The sequence below is a fragment of the Hemicordylus capensis genome, chromosome 4 (genome assembly GCF_027244095.1).
Source record: "Hemicordylus capensis ecotype Gifberg chromosome 4, rHemCap1.1.pri, whole genome shotgun sequence".
Lineage (NCBI taxonomy): Eukaryota > Metazoa > Chordata > Lepidosauria > Squamata > Cordylidae > Hemicordylus > Hemicordylus capensis.
The window spans coordinates 313,905,478-313,929,498 of NC_069660.1; the positions used below are offsets into that span (position 1 = coordinate 313,905,478).

Below are 24,021 nucleotides of genomic sequence, written 5' to 3' on the forward strand. Positions count from 1 at the left end.
TGGGGTTTTCATGAGCTGTACGCCATGATCATCACAATTATAACAAATTAAGGCTTGACTTATCTCGCTTTGCATGTAATGCGTCTGTCTCATATATCAGTTTCACCTTTTAATTTGCATTACATAAATTAATGGACTTTTGCACGATATTCTAATTTTCCGAGTTTCACCTGTAGCTGCATCGTCTTCCTAGAAGAAGAGTGTTTGTTATGGGGAACTGCCCATCTAAGGTTTCCTCCTATGCAGAGAAGTTTGCTCTCTGAAAAACACTCAGAGTTTTATTTTGGAATCATTGAGGCCCACCTTGCTAAGCCCTTTGTTATGCCCACCATTTTCAATACGTATTAAACCTACTGAAACAACTTTAAAGTGTTTCTTATTTTAGTAAGGAGGAGGAGAAAAACCTTAAGATTATATCTCACTGTTTAGTTCTCCTATATTGTTCTTCTTGTAAATGCAGAAATGCATGGTAATGGCAGAAGATAGCCAAGTCTGGATTGGTTCTCAAGACTCCATTATCTATATAATCAACACTCATAGCATGTCATGCAATAAGCAGCTTAATGACCATCGCTCTGAAGTTGTGGACATCATTGTGGAAAACCGAGACCGTATGTTCAGGTCAGTTCTTATTCAGCATTGAGAGCTATCTGGGAGTGTGTCGGCAGCTAATTGTAAATGCTTATGATTAACATAGCATTTGTTATGGATTGTCCCAAATGCCAATACACAGCTAGTGGGCAAGTTGTATTCCTGTTGTGATGTTCCGCTGGCTACATGTATGTAGATCTGTTAAATGTGTTCATGAAACAATTCCTGGCATGTTGGGAAACATGACAGGCCTTTTATTGCTTGTAGTGCCTCCCAAGCCAATGGAGGTTTCAGCATAACAAAAAAATACAAGGAGATGAGCTAAGAAACTTAAAAAGCACAATACATGTTTTATTATTTTTATTATTATTTATTCGATTTCTATACCGCCCTTCCAAAAATGGCTCAGGGCAGTTTACACAGAGAAATAACCAACAAATAAGAAGGAAGCCTGTCCCCAAAGGGCTCACAATCTAAAAAGAAACATAATATAGACACCAGCAACAGTCACTGGAGGTACTGTGCTGTGGGTGGATAGGGCCAGTTACTCTCCCCATGCTAAAATAAAAGAGAATCACCACGGTAAAAGGTGCCTCTTTGCCAAGTTAGCAGGGGTCAAGTTAGCAATTAGTCTTACAGTATCTGAATGTTTAAGACACACTGCTCTCATACTTTAAACTTTGTCCAAATGGCTTTTGGAAATGTATGACTTTAAAAATAAATAAGTAAATAAATAAATAAAGGGTAAGCTACTTCTGGTTGACATCAACAGATATGTGGTCAGGTCTTGTTTCAGAAGCAGGTTGCTCAATTGTTGCATGCATTTGTTTTTAAAATTCATTCCATGAGGAGCTGGGTGTGGATTTTTGGCATTTCTGCCGTAGCAAAAGTAATATTATGGAAATGACAGTCCAGCCCCTCTGGAAGAGACCTGTCCAGGAGAAAGGTATACCATGTATTTAAACGAGAAGGCACAGCAGAATGAAGCAGATTTAGTTGTCTGGAAAATATGACTTTAATTACACTGAAGACAATAACAGGTTAAAATCCCAATTCCACAAAACTTTAATGGGATTTTTCAGCTGAAACATGAGAGGGCAGAGGATGATGGGACCAACAAAAGGAAGTATTTTTTCACGCAATGTATAATCAACACTTTGGAATTCTCTGCCACAAGATGTGGTGACAGCCACATGGATGGCTTTAAGAGGGGCTTAGATAAATTCATGGAGGAGGATAGGCATATCAACGGTTACTAGTCTGGAGGCTATATAGGCCAGCTCCAGCAAGGTGCCTCTAAATACCAGTTGCAGGGGAATAGCAGTAGGAGAGAGGGCATGGCCTCAGCTCTTGCCTGTGGGCTCCTCAGAGGCATTTGGTGGGCCACTATCCAGGATGCTGGACTAGATGGGCCTTGGGCCTGATCCAGCAGGGCTGTTCTTATGTTCTTATGATGAGATAAGAGCAAGCAAGAAAAGTGTAGAAAACATCTCACTGTGCTTGTTGTCACCTGTAAATGGGACTGAAGACACAACAGTAATTTCATGTTTTAACTTCATCCATAGTACTGGCTACTTGTGCAGACTTCTTGTCTGTTTCTAGCGTGGTGTTCTAACATGCTGTGCTTTCCTTGCATGTGGACAGTGAGGCATATTCGTGCAGTGTAGATGGGACAGTGATTGCTTGGAACATCAGCACCTTGAAAGTGAACCGTCGATTTCAGCTCCCCTGCGAAACTCTAACTTCCATCAAATTCCACAACAACCGACTTTGGTGCTGTAAGTTTCCTTTTTCTAAAAAAACATTTTAATTTAAAAATGAAGATGATGTATAAAAGGGGAAGAAGAAGTTATCTTGTCTTGACCACTTCTTGGCAAATGATTCTTCCTCTCTTCACCATGCTTTTTATGGGGAGTTGAATCTGCTTGAGGTCTTCATCTGTAATCTGCTTTAGTTTTTCAACCCTTGGTTATTTTAGATTTCATTTCAGTGGAGATTAACACCTTATATTTACAGCATGCATGTCAGTTGAGTACTTTGCCAGTGGCCTTTCTATACATTAGGACATTCCCTCTGGAGCTTATGAACATGATCAAATGCTACCATTTGTCAGAAAATAATTGTATATTTTTTCTTCCTGTATTGAATTTGAAGAGGGCAGCACCAGGATACAAGGAGACTTCAAAACGCGCTACAGTCCAAAATGTTCTGATTATTGCTTTCAACATGCTAAACGGCTTAGGCCTTGTGTATGAATACAACGAATAGTTATATACTGCTTTTCAACCAAAGTTCCCAAAGTGGTTTACGTAGATATAAATAAATAAAATGGCTCCCTGTCCCCAAAGGACTCACAGTCTAAAAAAGAAACATAAAATAGACACCAGCAACAGCCAATGCAGGGATGCTGTGCTAGGGATGAATAGGGTCAGTTGCTCTCCCCCTGCTAAAGGGGATCACCACTTTAAAAAGGTGCCTCTTTGCTCAGTTATCAGGGGACTGCTAACCTAAAGAACTGTCTTTTCCCCTTCCAAATGCATCTGCCTGTCCATTAGGTTCAGCCGGAGACACCCTCTTGTGCTGTGTGAGGTGTGGCTGATGATAAACGTGCGAGAGGGCCTAGACTCTGGAACTCCTTGTCTAGAGAGAGTGACCCTCCTCGCTGTCTTCTCACCAACTTGTGCTTTGTGCTAGCACAATGTCCTTCTGCAAGCATTTCATTAGTCAGGATGCTGGCCAATAATTCCATATACACTAGAAAAATAGTTTTATACCTACATCTTGTGTGTAGGAGTTATGCATTGCTGTCTGCTTTTCTGTTCTGATGAGAAGACATTATATGAGATACTAACCTCTTTGCATTTCTTTACTGAAGGTATTGGAAGTTGTATTCTTGTAGTCATGACAAATGGGATTATTCGGCATAAGGTCAAAATGGAAGACTGTGCCGGAGATCTGCCTATGTCCTTACTCTGTTTCCAGTTGTTTCCAGAGGTACTGTATGGAGCATACATTTACTGTTGTGAATTTAACCTAAAGAATGTTCTAGATAAATGTGTATCTCAAAATAATTGCACCTCTACCCTCTGCCTATCTTTCCCTTTAGAGGGACCAAGTTTGGGCGTCGTGTTCAGGGAGCAGTGAGCTTTGTATCTGGAATATGACCGATCTCTCCATACCCTCCCAGAAGATAAACCTGCAAGACTGTTCAGAGATCACTTGTATGATGAAAGTAAAAAACCAGGTAAATCAAACACAGGGCAACTCTATTCGTTTTTTGCTGGTTTATTTTGTGATCATGGCTGCTTCAGTCCCAAGGCTAAACCATGGATTGTGCTCACCATAGTTAAGAAGTCACATTGCGGTTTGCTTCTGGACATCCCACAGGCAAACCATGGTTTATTGCTGCTTCTGCTTTTGTTTTCATTCTGCTCAGCAGTTATCTTCATAAGTCTCACACACACACACACACACACACACACACACACACACACACACACACACACCCCAGTTTCCATGGTGCAGTGGCCCTCACTGGTTTGCTAGTGGCGTCTGGATCCAACCGTAAAGCCGGTTTGTAACATACAGTTTGTGATAACTTGGACATGGTTTCAGATCCTGATTTGCTGGCACCAGACAAGTCACAGTTTGTGGGCAGGCTGGAGCTGAGATGTAATGCAAAACCATAGTTTAGTTAAACACACCCTATTTCCACGTTGTATCTGAACCAGCGATTGGTTAGTGGGATTTCTCTCTCTGCCCCAAATGCTTTGTCAAAAACTGCTTTCCCCCCCCCATTTAAAATTTTTATTAGTTTTACAATATCTTAACAATCCTGTTACATTTAATTAGGTAAATATTGACTTCCTGCTTACCAGTCAGCACGGTTCATATTAGCTATTCAAATCTACCATTGCTATAATAATTCAAAACCTATACACTCCACATTGCAAACTCGATTTTACCCTGCCCAACCTGCTGCTGTTACTAAATTTCAAACCCTGCTGAAAGGTCCATATTGGAAAAATAGTTCTTTAAGTAAAGCAAGAATGGCTCCCAATCTTCTTTGAAACATTCCAAGTTTTCATCCCTTATGAGTGCTGTAAGTTTTGCCATCTCAGCGTATTCCAAAATTTTTATCAACCAATCTTCTTTTGAGGGCATTTTATTATCTTTCCATTTCTGCGCATATACTATTCTAGCCGCCGTGGTTGCATACATAAAAAATGTTATGTTTCTTTGGAGAACTATCCTTGCGTTATTCCCAGCAGGAAAAATGCTGGCCTCAGGAAATGCCATTTAAAATTTTTTCTTCAACTCATTATATATCATATCCCAAAAGGCCTTTGCCTTCCCGCATGACCACCACATATGAAAAAAGGGTCCTTCACATTGTCCACATTTCCAACATTTGTTTGGAACATTTTTATACATTAATTCTAATTTTTTCGGTGTCAAATACCACCTGTACGTCATCTTATAATAATTTTCTTTTAAAGTATAACATGCAGTGAACTTTAAATCAGTTTTCTAAACTGCTTTTTAAACAGTTCTCAGTTGCTGCTATGCCACAAGTCTAAAGCCCTCATGGGTTTATGGAACTAATTTTTATAGTTCTTTAGCTATTATATTTTTGGTGTGTTATTGTGACTGTTTGACTAGTAGTGTTGAGCTCTGAGTACCTTTTAGAAGGATATTCCACATTTAGACTTTTTGAAGGGGTCCATTCTTCCATTGGCTTCAGTAGGCTTGTGGCTGACAGACTTAGTTCATTAAGGGGTCCATTCATCCACACTGTACTGCAGTTCTCTGGTTTCAGCAAGGTGATGAGATGTGTGTGTGTGCTGAGATGTACATCTTCTGAAACAGTATGGAAGTGAGAGAATATATCAAGCCATGTTACATGCCTGTGCTTTTGGCCAGAAGCAATTGAGGCTGCTTGATCAAATTCTACCACTTGTTGCTCCTCAAAACAACACTTTTGTCGTCAGTGAGTAAGAGAGAGTGTGTGTGTGTGTGTGTGTGTGTGTATGCATGCTCCTGTTAATGTTCCAGCACCAGTTTGAGATTAATCACGCTTCTTGCATATGTAACCTGGCGTCACATTCCTTCCCTTTCCTATCAATGCTATTCTAATAAATGGTAAACAGAAAGAACTAGATTTGTAAGTTTAGCTGTACAATGGAAAACTAATATTTTAAAGGATCGTTTTTTGCTTTTCAGATGTGGGTTGGCAGCCGAGGACGTTCTCAAGGCAAAATCAAAGGAAAGATCTATGTGGTTGATGCTGAAAGGAAAACAGTAGAAAAAGAATTGGTTGGACACACTGATACGGTGAAGGCTCTCTGCTCTGCAGAGGACAGATATGTTCTTAGTGGCTCTGGAAAGGAAGAAGGGAAAATTGCAATCTGGAAGGTTGAATAGAATCAGCGTTTTTCGTTTGTGTTAATACAGTTGTAGAAACCTGGATGTAAGAGTGGGGATTCCGTTAGCTTCCGTTTTGTTGTATTCTTCCTTCAGGGCTTCTTTTAATTTATTAGATCACTTTTCAGTGCACAGTGTTTGTTACTCTTCAGGAGCAAACGAAGTTAATTTCTCTTTATAGCTGGTTGTGATCCTGAACTGAGCATTGAGCACTTTAAAATTGAGGAGGGAAATAACTGGGAAATTCTTTGTATCAAATTATAAATGTCACTTCAAGGTATTTCAAGTGGTGTATCTTGTATAGACTGCATTGGGTTCAGTAATGACAGTTCTGTGCTTCCTGAAAGAAAACCTTTAGATAACTAAAATGTTTGTTGCACTACTAGGGACCATACCTGTTTGAATTATGAGCATTGCCTTTAGATTTGATGAAATGACTTAAATTAAATAAGCTGGTTGATGCAGAACTGGCCTGCTTCTGTTGACTGATCCCTCTGTTTTGGCGCCTACAACTTCTGCATGACAGGGCGTCTTCACTGAAACAGATGGGGAACCTGTTGCAAGCAGAGGGGCTCCCCCTACACCCGCAAGAGATCACTGCCAGAGCAGGATGTGAGTGAGTGAGAATGGTGCTGCAGTCTTGGCCGGATGTGGTGAAGTTGTTTCCCTTTAAAAGGCTGTGGCTACATGTTTGTTTTTAACAAAACAGCTGCTACTGTAAATGCAACACATGAGGGGTTTCCACGTCCCTAAGTGTAGGGCTGCTGTCTTATGTGTTCAACACATTTCAGTTAGGTGGAAGGCGTTTGCAGCATTATCTTTCACAGTATGCTCATTTCGTTCTCAATAAAAGCTCTTCTGCCCCTTTCAAGTGCTCTTAGCATAGCACGTGCCTTTCAGAAAGTGTGTAAGTTGCCTTGTCAAGCACGTCATGCAAAATGCCGACTGATGGCAAGTCGCACTTTGCCTTTCCCTCTGTGGCAGTTGTTTTCTTTCAGAGTCCACAACTGCAATTAAGTTCTTCCCCTCCCAGTAGACCTCTGATTGTGTATAGATGAATGTAAATAAGTAATTCTAATATACATACTGTAAAGATTAGTTATTTTTGTAAACATTTAATAAAAAGCTGTTAAAAACTAACAATTTCCTACATTTGGTATAACTAATGGAAATATTTCAGTCTTACAATAAAATGATTGTTGCTGAGCTGATGAAAAAATTAGTATTGAACTAAAACCTGAGTCTGTCTCTTTATTTCTCAGTAGCAGCTTGGAACTGTGAACACAAGCAGCACGTTGGGAGGTCAAATTATTACTGGTGTCTGTCTAGTAAAAAAATAACAAAACTTGCATTAAAAATGTGTTTGCCCATCTGATCTGCCTTTTGACACAGGAAGCATCTCAAACGTGTGAATGAATGAATGGAATGGATGACTGAACTGACTGATAGAACATCTGGACCAGAGCTTAGTGATATATCAAAATATTATTAGCATGCCGAAGTGCAGACAAAGCATCATGTTGTCTTTCGTATGCTGGTGAGGCTGCAATCCTAAACGTCACTTCTGTTGCTAACATTGTCGAGGATATCAGCATTTTCAACCCATTTTCATGTCTATGTTCTGATGCATATTGTTTGAACAGTTCAAAGATTTTATACAGGGACCAAAGTGCTGGAGAAGAGACCTTCGATTTTGTGAGGTAGTCCTTTTTTTTTTAGGGATAGCCAAATAGTGTGCGACTTGGGGAAGTGGAGGAAAAAGGTGATTTGCTTTTCTTGTCCTTGATTCTGTGAAGAATCAACACAGTGAGAAATGCTCTTCCTCATCCCAACAGCAGGGGTTGCTATTCTACAAAAGAACGGCCCTGCTACTTTGGGATAGAGCCCATGGCAGGGCTGGAGCAGGAATATCTGAGCTTGGAAATCCACACAGTGGAAATTTCCCCTGAGGGTAGGGAGGGGGTACTGGTAGGAATGGATGCCCTGCTGGCATTTCACAGTCGGCTCCATCACCTCGAGAGACTGAGCCAGTGCCTCCCCAGAGGCCAAATTATTACTAGTCAGCAGCACCGTTTGCTTGTTTTGTATTTGTATGGGCCCTTCATTTGCTGCCACCATACACATCTTATTCCCTTCATATGACCTCTGCCAGTTGAATAAGATGGATTCTACCCACCTCTTGCTAGTGTCATCTGCTGAGCATTGGGAAGTCTCCGGGTGGGTTGCCCCATTCCTGAAAAGGCAGTTATGGGAAAATTGCAACCCCATGCTCAGGAAGCTTCATGGCATTCTTACTTGGGTTGCTTTCTGGCCCTTCTACTCCATGGCATTGGCCTAACATGAAGAAACTGAGTGGAAGAAGCTTTATCACCCGCTTCATTTCACCACGGCAGGTTGCAATTAGAGGAACGAACAGCTCCAATTTTCTCTCCATGGACCAGCTCCACCTATCTAGCAGTTCTGAGCAAGGAAGGCAGGGTGTGCAGCTGTTGTTTCTCTTCTTCACTCTCGGTTATTGCAGAAGAGGATGGCCTTTTAGAACATAAGAATAGCCCTGCTGGGTCAGGCCTGAGGCCTATCTAGTCCAGCATCCTGTTTCACACAGTGGCCTACCAGATGCCTCTGAGAAGCCCACAGGCAAGAGTAGATGAGGGCATGCCTTCTCGCTGTTTCTTCCCTGCAACTGGTATTGAGAGACATCGTGTCTCTGAGGCTGGAGGTGGCCCACAGCCACCAGAGTAGTAGGTATTGATAGACCTGTCCTCCATGAATTTGTTTAAGCCCCTTTTTAAAGCCGTCCAAGCCATCACCACATCCCATGGCAAGGAATTCCATAGATTAATGATGCACTGTGTGAAAAAGTACTTCCTCTTGTTGGTCCTAGATTGCCCAACCTTCAGTTCCATGGGGTGACCCCTGGTTCTAGTGTTGTGTGTGTGACAGAGAAAATTCTCTCTGTCCAATCTCTCTGCTTCATACATAATTTTATACACCTCAATCATGTCTCCCCCTAGTCGTCTGTTTTCCAAGGTAAAGAGCCCCATATGCTGTATCCTAGCCTCATAAGGAAGGTGCTCCAGGCCCCTGAACATTTTGGTTGCCGCCTTCTGCACCTTTTCCAGTTCTACAATGTCCTTCTTAAGATACGGTGATCAACGCTGTACTCAGTACTCCAGATGTGTCTGCACCATAGATTTGAATAAAGGCTCTATAACAGCATTTTTTATTTTCAATTCCCTAGTATGAAATTAGCCTTTTTCATAGCTGCCATGCACTGTGTCGACACTTTTCAACGAGCTGTCCACCACGGCCCCAAGATCCTGGTCAGTCACCGACAGCTCAGATCCCATCAGTGTATATGTGAAGTTCGCGTTTTTTGCCCCAATATGTCTTTTTGCCCCCAACATCACTTTACACTTGCTTACATTCAACCACATTTGCCATTTTGTCACCCTCTCCCCCAGTTTGGAGACATTTCTTTTCAGCTCCTCACAGAGTTTATGTTCCTTTCTGTTCTCTTCATTTGGGCAGGACTTTCATTTTCTGAAGGAAGTCGTCTTTCATTTTATAGCTTCCTTGACTCCTGAACTTGCGTCCTCCTGAACTTGGTGGTACCTTTCTTCCTTCTTGGTATACATTCCAACTATGCTTCTAGTACTGTGGTTTTAAATAAGTTCCATGCTTTCTGGAGCGATTTGAGCCTCCTGACTTTCCCTTTTGACTTCCTTTTTACCAGTTCCCCTCATTTTTTAGAAGTTTCCTCTACTGAAGTCCAGTACATCTGTGGACTTCACCAGTTGGACTTCCTTGACAATTCTCCACTTGCAAATATGCTGAATTGGATCACACTATGATCACTGCTACCCAATGGTGATGCAACTCTGAAATCTTACACCAGGTCCTGGGAACCACTCAGGAATATGTCTAAGGTTGCCATCCTGGTTGGTTCTGCAACTATCTGTTCTAAGGCACAGTCATTTAAATAAATCTGGCCTTTGCTTTCTGATCAAAACATAAGCCTAACTGTTCATTTCTAATCCTGCCTCCTACATCAAAGGAGAAAGGGATGCTTTCTAACCCAAACCACCTATGAAGACAACAGGTCCCAAAAGGTCTCGGAGCTTGTACTGCCATGAGTTAGGTCAGGGGCGTAGCTAGGGGAGAGGGGGCCCTTGTTCATTCCTCTCTCTGGCAGCCCCCCAGAGTAAGGGAGATCATGAAGATAGGGAGGAATGGAGCTGGAGGGCCCTCAGCAGCTGGAGGCCCGTGTTCTTTGAACCCTTTCGCTCAATTATAGCTATGCCCCTGAGTTAGGTCTTGCACAAATACAGCTGTGACCCTGGTCTGGATGAGAAATGGGAGAGGGGCGGGCCAGTTAATTATGTGCTGCTTCAAGTGTGATGATGGGCACCTCTGAAGTTTTTGGGTTGGGGCTTTGTGTGTGGGTGATGGGAGACCCTGTTTTGCTGTGCTTACACAGCTTGGTTGTGAGCTTTTGCAAGCCCAACATCATGCTGGGCAGAGAGGAACCTCCCTTGGTGTAGGAGGTAAAAATGGGTTTAAATAAGTGTTCAGATTATGGAGGAACTGTTGCTGAGGGCCTTTCATGAAATCCACAGCCCTTGTCCATGTCCCCTAACTCTCCTCCACCAAATTAGCCAGAGCGTGCCTCCTTTTAGTCTTCCAAGGAGGCCACCACCCAGGTAAAAGACTGTAACTTCAATACCGGCTTGAGTTCTTGCTGTTGTATGGCCACCCCTGATTATAAATGTATTAGCTAGAATTAAGCGTCTGGCTTCAAGCACTGCAACAGGCAGCTCTTCCCTTTTAATAAGTTGCCGTCTCTGCCAGGAGATCATCACTTTCTCATTTAAATAGAATGGGCACTTTCACTCCCTGGAAATAGCTTGGCGGTCTGTCTTTGGAACATGAAGGAGGAGACCCCCGCAAGGCAAAGGGGTCAGCAGCAGCCAGACCTGGCCCGTGCCTGAATACCCCCTGACATCAACGGGTTTGTCATGGCAAAATGAATATGTATAAATTCTCGGAAATAGCCTTGTTCATTGCCAGGCAGGAGAACGACACACTTCCCTAACTCTGTGCTCCTAGGGGAGGAGATCTTGGGAAAGGAATCTGAGTAACTGAGGCGTTGACGGCCCCACAATTAGTCAGCAAGCAGGTGCAGAAAAAGGTCAGGCCAGGAAAGGGGGTGGCAGCTAGGGGTGTGTGTCTGTGTGTGTGTGTTTTCTCTCCCTATTAGGCACTGTGAGGCAAGAGCTTCTCTGTTCATCCTGCCAAATTACTGTCAGAATATTTCATGCCGCTTGTGTAGCCCTGCACGTCTCCTCTTCTCCCACTGCCTGGGGAGCGGCATGGAGCGTGCTCCTGTATCTTCTCACCTGCTATACGATCATCAGGGCAAGGTGTTGGGTTGTCCCTGGCCTCTGAAGTTAGGCTCCCGTTTGCTAGGCACGACATCCTAAGTGCTGGCACCTGCTGGCTCAGAGGATTCTTTGCGTAGGGGGCAAACTTACTGACGATGTGAGGAGACTGGTGGAGAATAACTTAGGAAGCATTTGCCTTGGTGGATGGCAGTTGATTTGATTTTACGATATTTATTTGAATTGTATTGGATTAGTTTCCCCTGATTTATTTTTTTGAGCTACGCTCCTCTCTGGTATCCCCATCTGTTACCAACACAATGTTCATCTGAATCCAAGCTTTATTTGAACGCCGGTCCACCTACCCTGCTGTTTGTTCAGCTCTTGTATCATTATTTTATTGCCTTTTTAGCCTCTTCCCCAGTTTAATGCACTTTCTGCATGCATGATTTATCCCTGCTGTATAAGATAATACATTTGCACACATTCATCGATTTCTTTGTGTTTATTCATGCCATATACACGCCAATTAAATATATTTTATGATTAATTTTAAGAAAAACTGGCTGACATGATGAGCAGTGATCGGCGGATGGAGTCAGAGCTGCCTCAGGGCTTTTGGACTAGTTACCCTGCAGGCTTGATGGGCAGGGCAATGTGCAGGCAGGGAGACTGAGAAGCAATGTTTGCATCTGTCCTTTCCCTGCAAAAGTGCGGATTGCTGCCAGAAACATATCTGGAAGGGAAGCTGCACAGTCCTCACGGCTAATCTTTGGGTGTAGCGAAGGGCTCTCACGCTGGCCAATTTGCATTCTGCAGAACCAAAGCCCCTGAATATTTTGCAGTTTAATAGCCAACGGCTCGAGCTGCCATAGCTCCTTGGGAATTGCCACTAGACTTGGGAAAAGGTTGGGAAATGGCCCATCTGCGGTGCAGGCAAAATAGCCACCACATGCATATCCGCAGCTAAGTGGCCAGTTCAAGCTGAAGTGAAACGGAACCCAAAGCAGGGATTCCATTTGCTGCAGTAAAAGGGCTCGTGAGATAGCAAGAACAATAATACTTAGAATTATATAGCATTTTTGAAGCACTGCATGTTCATTATCTCATGAACCTTAGAACGACTTTGTAGAATAAGCAAGTATTGATGACTCTATAATGGAAACCTCCCCATATTGGCATCACCTCTTGCTAGGCAGCTTTTGCATGGGCTCAGTATAGGCATGGCATGACTGTTCGATTCAACAAGAGGGCCAGCGTTCCCTCCTGACACCAAGTGCTTCGTAATTCTCTACTTCCTGTGCTTCTGGAGGAAGTCAGTTTTTCCCATAAGGGAGTCGAGAAGGGAGGCAGCGTGGCAACAACAGTGCTCAGAAATTCCGAAAGCCACTTTTCAGGACCAGTTCTCAGCAGATCCTTCCATTGTTACTGATAATGGCACCTCTTAGCTAATGAAGTCCTTGGGCTGTTGGTTCTGGCGTGGGTGTGTGTGTGTGAGAGAGAGAGAGGCTGCATTGCAGACAGCACTAGGAAAAGGCATGGCTGCGTCACTTTCAAAGCCTTTTGTCTGTCTCCATTCTTGTTGGCTGTTCCCTGTGCTACATAACAGAATCTGCAGCATGGCTGGTGTTTTTTTTTTACAGCATCTGTAAAGGCTGAATGAGTGGCAGCTTATAATTTAAGTATCTAAACCCAGTCACAAGGCATTAATTAGCCAATTGCTCCTTCAAATGTAGCAGAAAGCAGCAGGGGCCACTCCAGCTTTGAGGGCACCCTCCACACGGTGGTGTGTGTGTGTGTGTGTGTGTGTGTGTGTGCGCGCGCTCCCTTCCTCTGATCACGGTGACCTTTGGGTTTCTTTCCTGATTGCTGGACTAGCAGCAATGATTCTCCCCGGGATGACTAGGCAAGTGTCAGCAGTCAGTGGGCCCTCAGCAGCTGCCTAAGGGTGCTGTGTGTTGATGCCACTGCCAGCCCTGAGGATGGAGGAGAAAGAGCACACTCCCACCATCCCAGACCAGGGAGCGTCCTGCAGTAGATCAGGCCCTTTTCTCGGTAATAATGCAAGACAAAAATGGGATGTTGCATGTTTAAGGCTGTGCTCATTGGGCAGCGGTCTGTGGCTGAATACATTAGCCCAATTCAGACAGGCTGTAAGAGTGTACAGATGACTGTACATTAGTACATGTATTTGTGTGAATGACTGTACCTCTGTTCATTTAAAAAGTGAACCTGGATACAGGCCTTTCAAATGCCAGGTACTGATAGGAAGTGCACCTCTGTACCTGCTCTCAATGTAACACGTGAATGACTTTGTGTATAAATTGGGATCTGTGCACACTGCACACCGGTCGTAGGAGTGTTGCACATAATGTATGAATAGGCCTATGATCTTTTCAGGATTTCAGTGTCAGCATCTGGGACACGTGTGGCCCATGCTTTTGCATGGGTTCAGTATAGGCATGGCATGGCTGTTTGATTCAACAAGAGGACCAGCTTTCCCTCCTGACACCAAATGTTTCATAATTCTCTACTTCCTGTGCTTCTGGAGGAAGTCAGTTTCCCAAAAGGGAGTTGGGAAGGGAGGCTTCTTCAGTGACATGAGTTTCCAGCTTTTCATCTTACTGCAGAAGAGAAGTATGAGTTGGTATGGACTTCTACAGAGATACAAGTGCATGCCCACCTCCCTTGTAGTGTCTGGAAGGATTCTTAGGAGGGCAAAAATGTGAAGTGAGTAGTGCTTTCCTAGGTACGTGCTGCTTGTACTGCTGCAGAAAATCTTCACAGCAGGCTCGGTCCTTGAGGGGTGGTGTTTTTTAAAAAAATTCAATTTCTATACCGCCCCTCCAAAAATGGCTCAGGGCGGTTTACACACATGGGACAGGGAGGGAAGATGGGAGACAGGCAGCTTGAGGGTTGGACTATTGGCTATAAAGGGGGAGAAGCTCAGAAACAAGACTGGGTGGGGGGGAGGGAGCAAGGACTTGAGAGGAAAAAATGGTGAAGGATGTCAATGCCTGAACAAACAAGGAGGGTGAGATCCAGGAAGCTGAGGAAAGGGCTCACCTATGCTTCATCTAGGGGCCTAGGGACTGGAGAGGCTGTATGCCACTGGACGTGCAAGGCTACAATGCCAAAGAAAACATGGATCCTTCTCACTTAGGAAAGGCCATCATACAATTGCTGAGCATGTCTGTTGCATGTTGAAAGCCCCAGGAGCAATCGCAGGCATGAAACCGTTTAAAAAGAGCTGGGAAGCAAGACTGGGGTGGGGGGGCTCTTCTCTGCCTGAGCCAGTCAGTGCTGGACTAGATGAGCCAATGGTCAGATGCGGTATCAGGCAGCTGCCTATGTAGTAGCTGTTCATAAAGTTATACCCTACATTCCAATATGAGCAAGCCAGCTCCCAAGTTAGCAATGGCTGATGTTCTCTGCAGAAGTGTTGCTGTGCAGCCCATAGTGACAGATATCTGGAAGTCAAAAGTATATCTGGAGGGAGAAGAGAAGTGTGAAAATTGCTCTGCTGGGGCTGCCAGGAAAGCCCGGAGCGCACTTCAGCTCCAGTTGTCTTGCATCTCTGCAGGCTGACTTTCGTTTCTGAGGCCCTGCAGTCAATGCCGTCTGAAATCTACCATCAAACATCTTTAAAAATCTATGCAAGAACCACACCAAATGCACCAGCTCATATTGAAATGTTTATTAAGATTGAACTGTTGAACAATGGATTGAACACAATGTAAATGTGAAATAGTGGTTTTTGTTTTTAAATCTACATTCAGCCTTTTCTATCCATAAATGGAGAAAAAAAAATTATACAAACAGACCAAAAGTGCAGAACAGTTAAACTGTTTCTCATGCAACAAGTCTTTACCTTACAAACCAGAAAAGAAAGCTCCGTGTTGAAATCAAACCCCAGAACAATATGCCATCTAATCCACTCAGACACATTCATCTGTCACATTTCTTTTTTGTTATCCCTTTTTCCTCATTAAACATTATGTGTTTAACACACGCTTATAAACATTGCTAAACTCAGCAAGAGCTAGTATAGTGCCCCAACTTAATAAGTTGATAAAAACGTAGTTGTCATATGGCCAGTTCACAATGGAACTAAATATATATATTTACTTATATTTTTCATTATGAGATGCCTATATGCAGCTTTTCACCAGGTGAGGCATTTTAAAAATCCAGCTGGCCACTGGCTACCAAGGTTTCAGGTCCATGTTGCAGCAGAAATAAGAGCAAATGCGTAATTTGGAACAGCAAAGACTGCTCAAATAAAATAACCCAGAATAATAATACGCTTGTATTTGAATTAACCACATTTTGGAACTTAACACTAACAAAGATGAAGGCCAGGCTAGAGATGACTACATCCTTGGCTCTTTTAGATGTGGTTTCCTATTTTCTGGGGGCGGGGGGAGCTAAATAGTCTTTGATTTGATCAACCCAACGAGTTCTCTCATGTCCTGAAGTTTCTGGGGGTTCACGCTGGGAAGCTAACATTTTCCTGGGAGCTTTTACCACCTGGGCACACCCTACCACATGATGTTCACTTTCTGGCAGCTATGCAGAAAATGCCCAATGCCTACTAAGCTCCAGGGAGCAATACAGGGTGTGACCTTCTAGTCCGTTGACACGATAGAAAAGCCAAGCTTCCTGCAGAGCAGAAAATGTTAGAAGTGAAGCATACGGCCAGTTTCCAGGTAACATTTTGTAGCTGTAGGATGATTCCATGAGTGATTCCATTGTTAGGTCAGCTATGCCTGGCACAAACCATGAGACAGTTCCTGTATCTTTAAAGAGATGCTTAGATGGAATCTCAACAGCTTCAAGCTTTTTCTATAGCTGCGCATAATACTGAGTGGAGATTGCACAGCTGCTAGAAGTCTCCCTCGTTGGCAGCTTCAAAGCTCTCAGGGTGCACGTAGCTGGTACCCCTGTGCAACATGTTTGCTGATTTGTGCTATTCATAGCATTTGCTCAAAGATGGGCCTGTAGACTGCACAGTGTGCAGGAACCCAGTTTCTGTTCACAGCTCTGGCAACAAGCGCCTCGCGCGCATGTGTGTGGCAAATCTGTACAAAGCATGGCTCTGTGTGTGTTATCACAAACACTGGAATCATGCCCATGGCTGCAAAAAAGGTACCTTGGAAGTGGTCTACAGGGTGCCCAAGACCAGAATTCACTTCTTGGAGGGACACTCTCAAATTTCAACTGACTCTCTGTTTTGAGGTAAACAATTGTCCATCTGACTAACTGCCTGGTGAAAGTTGTGTCAGTAGGAACTGCATTTATTGTGTCTATGCTCCTCACATTTTCTTGTTAGTAGCCATCTGAGTTCCCCCCTCAAAGAAAAAGGTGGCAGAAAGACTGATCAAGAAGATACATAGGAAATAAAACTTTTTATTTGCGGTGCAACATGGAAACACAGAACTCTGGGTAGATTATATATATTTTTTGCAAATGACTTTTCACCCCCAATGCAGAACTTTAATGCTGTAGCTTTGTTTTCCTGCAGAACTCACCACCTGAGGGCTGACCCTGCAATCTGTAGTTAGTTGAAGAAAAAACATTTTGGTATCCTTGGTTGGTTTGTTTTCCTCACCACACAGTCATTGATTCCCATTTCTGTGCAACATTTGGTGTCCATTACATTTATTTGGCCAATAAACAGAAACAAGGATAGCTGCAAATTAATAAAAACCAATCACCTTTTTCTCACAAAAAGACGCTTCGGGTACTGAAGTTGCTACATGCGCTTGAGGGTGGGGGACGGGAACCATGCAGGGTTGTTGTGCACACGAAGCAACAAATGGATCTGATAGCTGATCGCATCTTGTTAGCAGGTTGGGGTGTGTGTGAAATGTTGTAGTGAAAACTGTTTTGTGAGGTACAGTGACAACAGCAGCAGAACCACGGGGCGGGCGGGCCCCAACAGCTTAGTTTTAAATAAAGAAAAAGCTTACAGTGACTGAACTAAAAGAAAAAGAAAAAGGTGAAACCAGAAGGTGCCAAACAGCCAGGTCAGCTCTGAAAGTGAGCTGCAAAGAAGAAACACACGGAAACAGTTGAGTTCCTGCTGTCAAAAAGTGCTTCCGGGGAGAGGGATCCCATCAGCCCTGGCTTGCCACCTGACAGCAGGAATTAAAAGGTACTGTGAGACAACAATGTCACTCTCCCCCTCCACAACATGAAAGAGTGCCTTGAGACGGCATTCAAAGCCTCCTCTAAAGACCATGGATAGGAGCCAAAGTGGCTGTAGCCTGCTTCAACGGCCTTGTAAGGTCTTGGCACCTTGCAGCAAAAACAACAAGCAAGGTATTCACCCCTCCTGCAATGCAGTTCTGTTCTGAATGTCAGACCTGATGTCGTTTCCAGCCACAACCTTAACAAACAGATCTTGGCGGAAGGAATTCAAAATCAGAGAGGAAAGCTGGAAAGCAGTCATTCCCGCATCCCAGACCTAAACTTATCTTTAAAAATAGCTTCGAAGTCCAGTCCAGGGAAAACATTTGCCAGGAGTTCCTCCATAAGGGCCAGCAGTTAGGAAGAATCAAGAGGAAAGTGGCGATTCGTGGAGCTGGGAGGTCCACAGTGAAGCCCCTTCTTTTGCAGATCCTTCCAAGATGTCTTTAGATTCCCCACTTTCAAGGGGCAGCCTGAAATAAAAATGCTAGCTGTTCGCCTCTCTCTCCACTGGCTGAAGGAGGACCAAGTTTCTGTGTGACTTGACTGGGAGTCTCGAAACAAGTCTGAATGACAGAATCCAGTAGGAGTATTACTGATCAGATGTAGTATTAAAAGTTCAGTTGGGTCATAATACCCATGTGCAAATAAGAACCAATGTCTTTAAAAAGGTTATTGCTTTTCTCGCTCCTCCAGTGAACTTAAATGTATAAGCCTGTTTTCAAGTCAACTGGAAGTCGTCACTGGAAATCAACTCCTATAATTTCCAAAAGGGTTACATTCAAGCCTCTTAAAGCCAATAAAATCTGAGAGATGCTGCTATAATGATCAGCTACTAGATGCCAACAATACAAGCATTGGAGGCTTTCAATGTGAAATGTGGCCGTAAGCCAGACGCACCAAAGACCAAGATGAAGATGCGATATAACAAAACCAAAAGAGAAGCACTCTCTCTTTAAAGCCACTCACAGCATAAACTCTAGCTGCTGTCTCTCCGTAACATGAAGGAGGGCCACATTTCTGTGTGGCTTCTGCTACTCCCAAGTCCTGCCAGAAAGTTTCTCCTCTCTAGAATTCAAGACACTGCCCAGTCTCCAGACTGGCCAGATTTCTGTTTTGTTGCTTTGTTTTTAAGAAAGATCAAGTTCAGAGAAACCAGAGAAATATTAAAAGATGGTGCTGTTATTGCAGTGGGAGGTTTATAGAACACCAATGCATGAAGGTGAAGCTAAAAAGGTAATCCAGCAACTGTTGGAATGGTTTGGGAAGCAGGAGGTTATATAGGGCCCAGGGAAGAGCTGGAAGTCTCCCATTTGGACTAAGCCTTAGAAGCAGCCACGATGTGAGTCCTCTGAACAGGACCCACCACCCTAAATAAGAGTCACCACTGGAGACATCCCTTGCCTTCTTGACCTTGAATGGTTCCAGCAGAGGAACACTGAACCAGGTGAAAACAAGCCTTCTAAGCAAGAGAAGTTACAAGGCAAAACAGCTAGGATTCAAATGGCATTAAGGGGGCATTCAATTGAAAAAGAGTGATTAAGATCTAAAAAACAAAACAAAAAACCAACAAATTAGTTTTCCTTCTCCTAAAATATGATCAGGCCCAAAGTGGCAACGTGTTATTTTTATAGGCCACCCAGAACACCTAAATGGGATCCTTTGCGAAGAAGGTGAAATAGTTTCTTGAAAGTGACATCCATTTAAAATAATATGTCAAGTTTTCAAAAGAAAAGCCAGTCCTGCAGTTAAACAAAGGCTGTCTTGCGATTTGGTGTGGCAAATAGGATCAGATAATAACAGTAGAGAGAACATTCTTGGCTATAAAGGCTTGCAAGATCTACTTCCCTAACAGGGGTTTTCAAACTTGGGTCCCTGGATGTGGTTGGACTACAGCTTCCATCATCCCCAGTCACAACAGCCTGTGCACTGTGGCTGGGGATGATGGGAGTTGTAGTCCAGCCACATCTGGGGACCCAAGTTTGAGAACGCCTGTCCCAACCGGATTGCTTCTGTAGGATTTATGTTGCCCCCTGGAAACCAGTTTAAAACCAAATGCTCCAAGTGGTGTTCTTTTGAGGAAAAGAACTGAGTCTTTTTCAAATGTTTTAATAATAATAATAAAAAAAAAGATTCTGCAAAACCCTGTATAAAATGAGCATTTTATGAAATCTCATCGGTCTACAAAGAGCCTGTTCACCCCAACGCAGGTAAAAAGCATGAACTGAGGAACCAAAGAGCACAGCTAGAAAAGCTGGGGAAGTTGCTGCCAAACTATCCAAAGACGCCTGCAAGATGATTATCGCTTTAGCTATGTCAGACATACAAATTCTTTTTAAATATATTGACAATTCAAGTAATTAATTAAAAACTGCTTTTCATTCTGAAATATATTTATATATATGTACTGTAAATGTATAGATAGATAGGTAGATATTTGCTTCTGAATGGCTATACCTGCAGCATGGTTCAAGACATGCATTTGAAAGTGCTGCATCTGAAGCAGCAGAAATATCCAAAGAGAGGCCCTGATCCGCTGCCCTTGGTCTGGAACCAGCTGCGGCCTCCCTGAGATGCGCGCTCTGCAAGCAGTAGGGAACTTCCACGAAGAAGCTCTTCCTTCGGGTGAGAACTCTTAAGCTGACTACTCCCAATGACCTTCTCTTAACAGGCTGTTCGTCCCAAATACTGACCTGGCGTAGTGTCAGAGTCTGGCCTGCCAGTGATCTGGGCCTTGCTAAAAGCCCAGCCGTGCACTTAAGCAGTGCCCTCCTTTGTGTGTTTCCACTATTGTCCTGAAACCAGTATAAAGTTAAAGCCATGAGGGAGTGGGGGTCAAAGAGTTTGGGTTGAAAGGAAAGGGGGAAACAGGTCAGTAAGACTCCAGCATAACTCCTTGGCGAAGAAAAAACAGACAGCATTTTTAAAATGTTGGATTCTTTAAGGCCCAAAGCTGTTTCAAGAGACATTATTAAAAATAATAATAACCACACACACGCACACTCTAGGCTGCAGTATCAGAGGTAGGCCTTTGGTTTCCGCTGGTCACAGCGAAACTACTTTTTAAAAAATAAACAAACCTTGCTATCACAATTTCCAGCCCAGAAGTTCAGAAAAAGTGCAATCAACAACCCCTTCTAAACAAGGGGACCCTCATGACCCATTTGAAGAAACCGAAAGAGGGGATCCCCCCCATTCCCAGAACAGCTTCATCACAAAGGAGATGATTGGCTTTTAAATGTCACAAGAAAAGAAAAGAAAATCACAATTTGACCAGCTCCCTGGTCACAATGGTCACAGCATCTTCCAATGGTGCTCCCTAAAACGCCACGTTGTCTGAAGCCAAATAAAAACCGTTTCTGTTCACCAAAACCTCTCTGACTCTGGCAGACAGATCATGCTGCAGAAACAACAGCTGCTAGCGACAGATGTTCTGCACGGCTTAAAAAAACAAAACAAAAAAACCTCAAACCAACAGCAGTCCCCTCACTAACTGCAGCAATCTGCTAAAAGAAGTCTGGGAAGAAAAATACCTTGTGGCAAATGCACCAAACATCACAAAACCCAGATTAATGTTGAGAGGGAAACACCCCCCCCCCACTTCCCAAATTGCAGCTGTCAGGCCAATATTGCATTGATTCTCCAATATACCATTTTGATTAATGCAACTGATTCGCGAGGGCTGAAGGGGTCAGGCCAAAACGACAGAAAAATAGTAATCTTGTTGCAAAAGCTGCAGCCAGAATTGCTTTTGATTTCAATTACAGTCTGAAAATTGCAACAAATAATTTGATCAAATGGATAGTTAAGTATTTTGAGAAAACTGCTATGGCGTTTTTAAAAACCAGGTAAGAAGAAAATGTACTGCCAATCGATGTTACCTTTGAAGCCCAGGTGCACTGCACTTCATTAAAAAAACCTCTCAGAAAGGAGATCTTCTGGATTGTAGAGAAAGCAAAGCCGCTTCAAAGCTACCTATTCAAGGCTACCCTAGGACTATGGAATTTCATCTACATTTTTGCATGAAAGAACCATTAATTGTTGCTGCAAGTTGGGCAGCATGGATGTCTTTTGAACGTTCAGATTTTGCTTTTAACAATGTTCTGATTCATGCACCTGAATTGCTTGGAATGTGTGTGAATGACGGTGATTTGCTCAAACGGTCGATTCGCTTTCCACTTCCAGGGAGGTGGCTTCTTTTCGGGAGAGCTTGATCACGGTTGGTTTCTCCTCCTTCATGCCGTTGCTTTCCGTTGTCTCGGGAGGGGCCAGTCCTTTCTGCTCTTCCTTCGGACTCTCGCCGACATCGGGGTAAATCACCAAGAAAGTGGCTGTCAGAAAACCCATGAAAGAGCCCACCGAAGCCACCATAGGGATGACCCGGACTGTGCCCACGGCATCCACTACTCCTCCCAGTGCGGAGGCCACCAGGATCTGAGAGATGTAGACCTGGCAGGACAAGATGGCGCAGTCGATGCCAAAACCTCGCTTTGAGTTTCCAGGGCTATGGTGAATATACTGAAAGAAAACACAGGAGATGCATTAGACCAGGAGAGAAAATGCAAGCAGGGTTTGTCTTGTTTATTGCATTTGTTACATTTTCCAAGCCATTTTTCACTAAACGTCTCAAAGTGGCAGACAATATGAAAAGCAGAAATACCTTAAAATACAAACCAGTTAAAAACAGCAACCATAAATTCAGAGAGAGAAGACTGGCCCCAGTCCTAAACATATGGTGGAATAGGAACATGAGGCAGGAGGCCACAGCGGCAGCAGAACAGAGCTCCTCAGGAAGGCATTTTGGAGTTTGGGTGTGACTACTAGAAAGGCCCTCCTATCCCATGTGCCTGACAGTAATCCTCTGCAGGTGCTCTAATGCAGAGCTCACCCTCCTCAGAGGATCTTGATGAGCTGCGAGAAACGGGTCCTTAAGATATCCAGTTGGGGCCATTTAAGGACTTTGAAGGTAATGACCAGTCCCTTGAAACCAACTGCAAGCCAAAGCAAGCAGAACAAGATGGCAGCCCTATGCTCCATGCCAGAGGCCCTTGATCTGGTCGCTCCTTTTGCCCCAGCTGTAACTTCCAGAGGCTTTTCAAGAGCAGCTCCTGCCCCACCGGACACATAAAAGTGCAATGCTGTAGTTAAGCCAGGATGTCATCAAGGTGTGCATGATGGTGGCCAGGACTGCCTTCTCCAGGAAGAGCTGCAGCTGGCAAACCAGCCAAAGCTAAACAAAGGTGCTCCTGGTGCCACCGAGGCCTTCAGGAGTAAAAGTGGGATACAGGAGCCTTTCCCCAGACTGGGCACCTGCTCTTTCAGAGGGAGTACCACTCCATCCAGAAGTGACAGATCGGCTCTCCCACTGACCAAAAGCACCACTGTCTTGCTTGGATTAAGTCCCAACTACAGGCTGAACCAGGTAACAGAGAATCACCATCTTCTAGGATCTGGGATTCAACTCCTCTATATTCGTACTCGGGAACAGATGGCCCTCAGGCTCAATTCAGCCCTCAATTGGTGCTGTAGGGCCTGGGAGTTGTCAGAAAATGCTTGGCTTGGCTTGCCTGCCTCTCTCCCCTTGATTCAGAGTGTCCCAGAGCTGAAGGCCCCTCTGGTGGGTGGAGAGTGGAGGAGGCTGAGCTGTAGATAGCTCGGCCTGAAATCTAGCCAGTACAGTGAGTGCTGCTAAAAATAGAAGGGCAGGTAGCGCAGCCTGAAGAGAACCTGGCAGTCAAAGACGTCCCAGGTAGGAGCTCGGGGATAGGGCAGAGCTTGCAAAGACCACCTTTCACTGTTTCTAGGGGGGATAGGACAGGATGGACTGGGAAGCATGCAGCAAGGTAGAGTTACGTTGAGCCCAGTGAAACCATTTCTCTTGTGGGCACTGGGGATATGCCAATGCTTACATCTGATGTAGAGCATCAGACATATGCCCATGCTTAAACCACGAGTACCGATAATGGCTCACATATGGCACAGGGAAATGTCCACCTTTCGAGAGCTGCCCACGCTGCTGTGGAGGTGGGCACTTGCATTCCTACGAAGCACTGCGCAATTGCAATTCCCAATGGCAGCAGGGCTCCCAATGGGACTTCCCAATGGAAGTTGTGATTGTGCAACTCTTAGCAGGAATGGGACAGCTTGCCTCTGCAGCTGTGTAAGGGGCTCTCAAAACATGGATGTTCCCCTTTGTGGTATGTGCACCACAGAGTGACTTCGCTAATGGGAGAAGAGGAGGGACTGCAGCCTAGTGATGGAGCACATGTTTTGGATGCAGAAGGTTCCAGGTTCAATCCCTGGCATCTCCGCTAAAATATCTCAAGTGCCAGGGCTCTGGTAAGACCTTTGCTTGGGACCTTGAAGAGCCAGTGCCAGTCAGGACAGACATTACTGGCTGGATGGACCAATGCTCTGACTTGGTACAAGGCAG

General features: G+C 44.1%; 2 protein-coding genes across 10 annotated transcripts in view; one reads left to right on the top strand and one right to left on the bottom strand.

The window, feature by feature from the left end:
- Positions 1-7,251, top strand: part of DENND3 (DENN domain containing 3) — a 52,903-nt gene extending 45,652 nt beyond the window's left edge. For all 3 annotated transcript variants that reach the window (XM_053250372.1, XM_053250373.1, XM_053250375.1), the window contains 5 exons: positions 461-621; positions 2,236-2,369; positions 3,467-3,585; positions 3,698-3,835; positions 5,815-7,251. In XM_053250372.1, the coding sequence (XP_053106347.1) occupies positions 461-621; positions 2,236-2,369; positions 3,467-3,585; positions 3,698-3,835; positions 5,815-6,015 (753 nt within the window). In that variant the 3' untranslated portion in view covers positions 6,016-7,251. The remainder of the gene's footprint in view (positions 1-460; positions 622-2,235; positions 2,370-3,466; positions 3,586-3,697; positions 3,836-5,814) is intronic.
- A 7,827-nt stretch (positions 7,252-15,078) lies between these two features.
- Positions 15,079-24,021, bottom strand: part of SLC45A4 (solute carrier family 45 member 4) — a 204,481-nt gene continuing 195,538 nt past the window's right edge. For 6 of the 7 annotated variants that reach the window (XM_053243752.1, XM_053243757.1, XM_053243751.1 and 3 more), the window contains one exon: positions 15,079-22,106. In XM_053243752.1, the coding sequence (XP_053099727.1) occupies positions 21,744-22,106 (363 nt within the window). In that variant the 3' untranslated portion in view covers positions 15,079-21,743. The remainder of the gene's footprint in view (positions 22,107-24,021) is intronic. The other variant, XR_008305729.1, reaches the window with a different exon arrangement.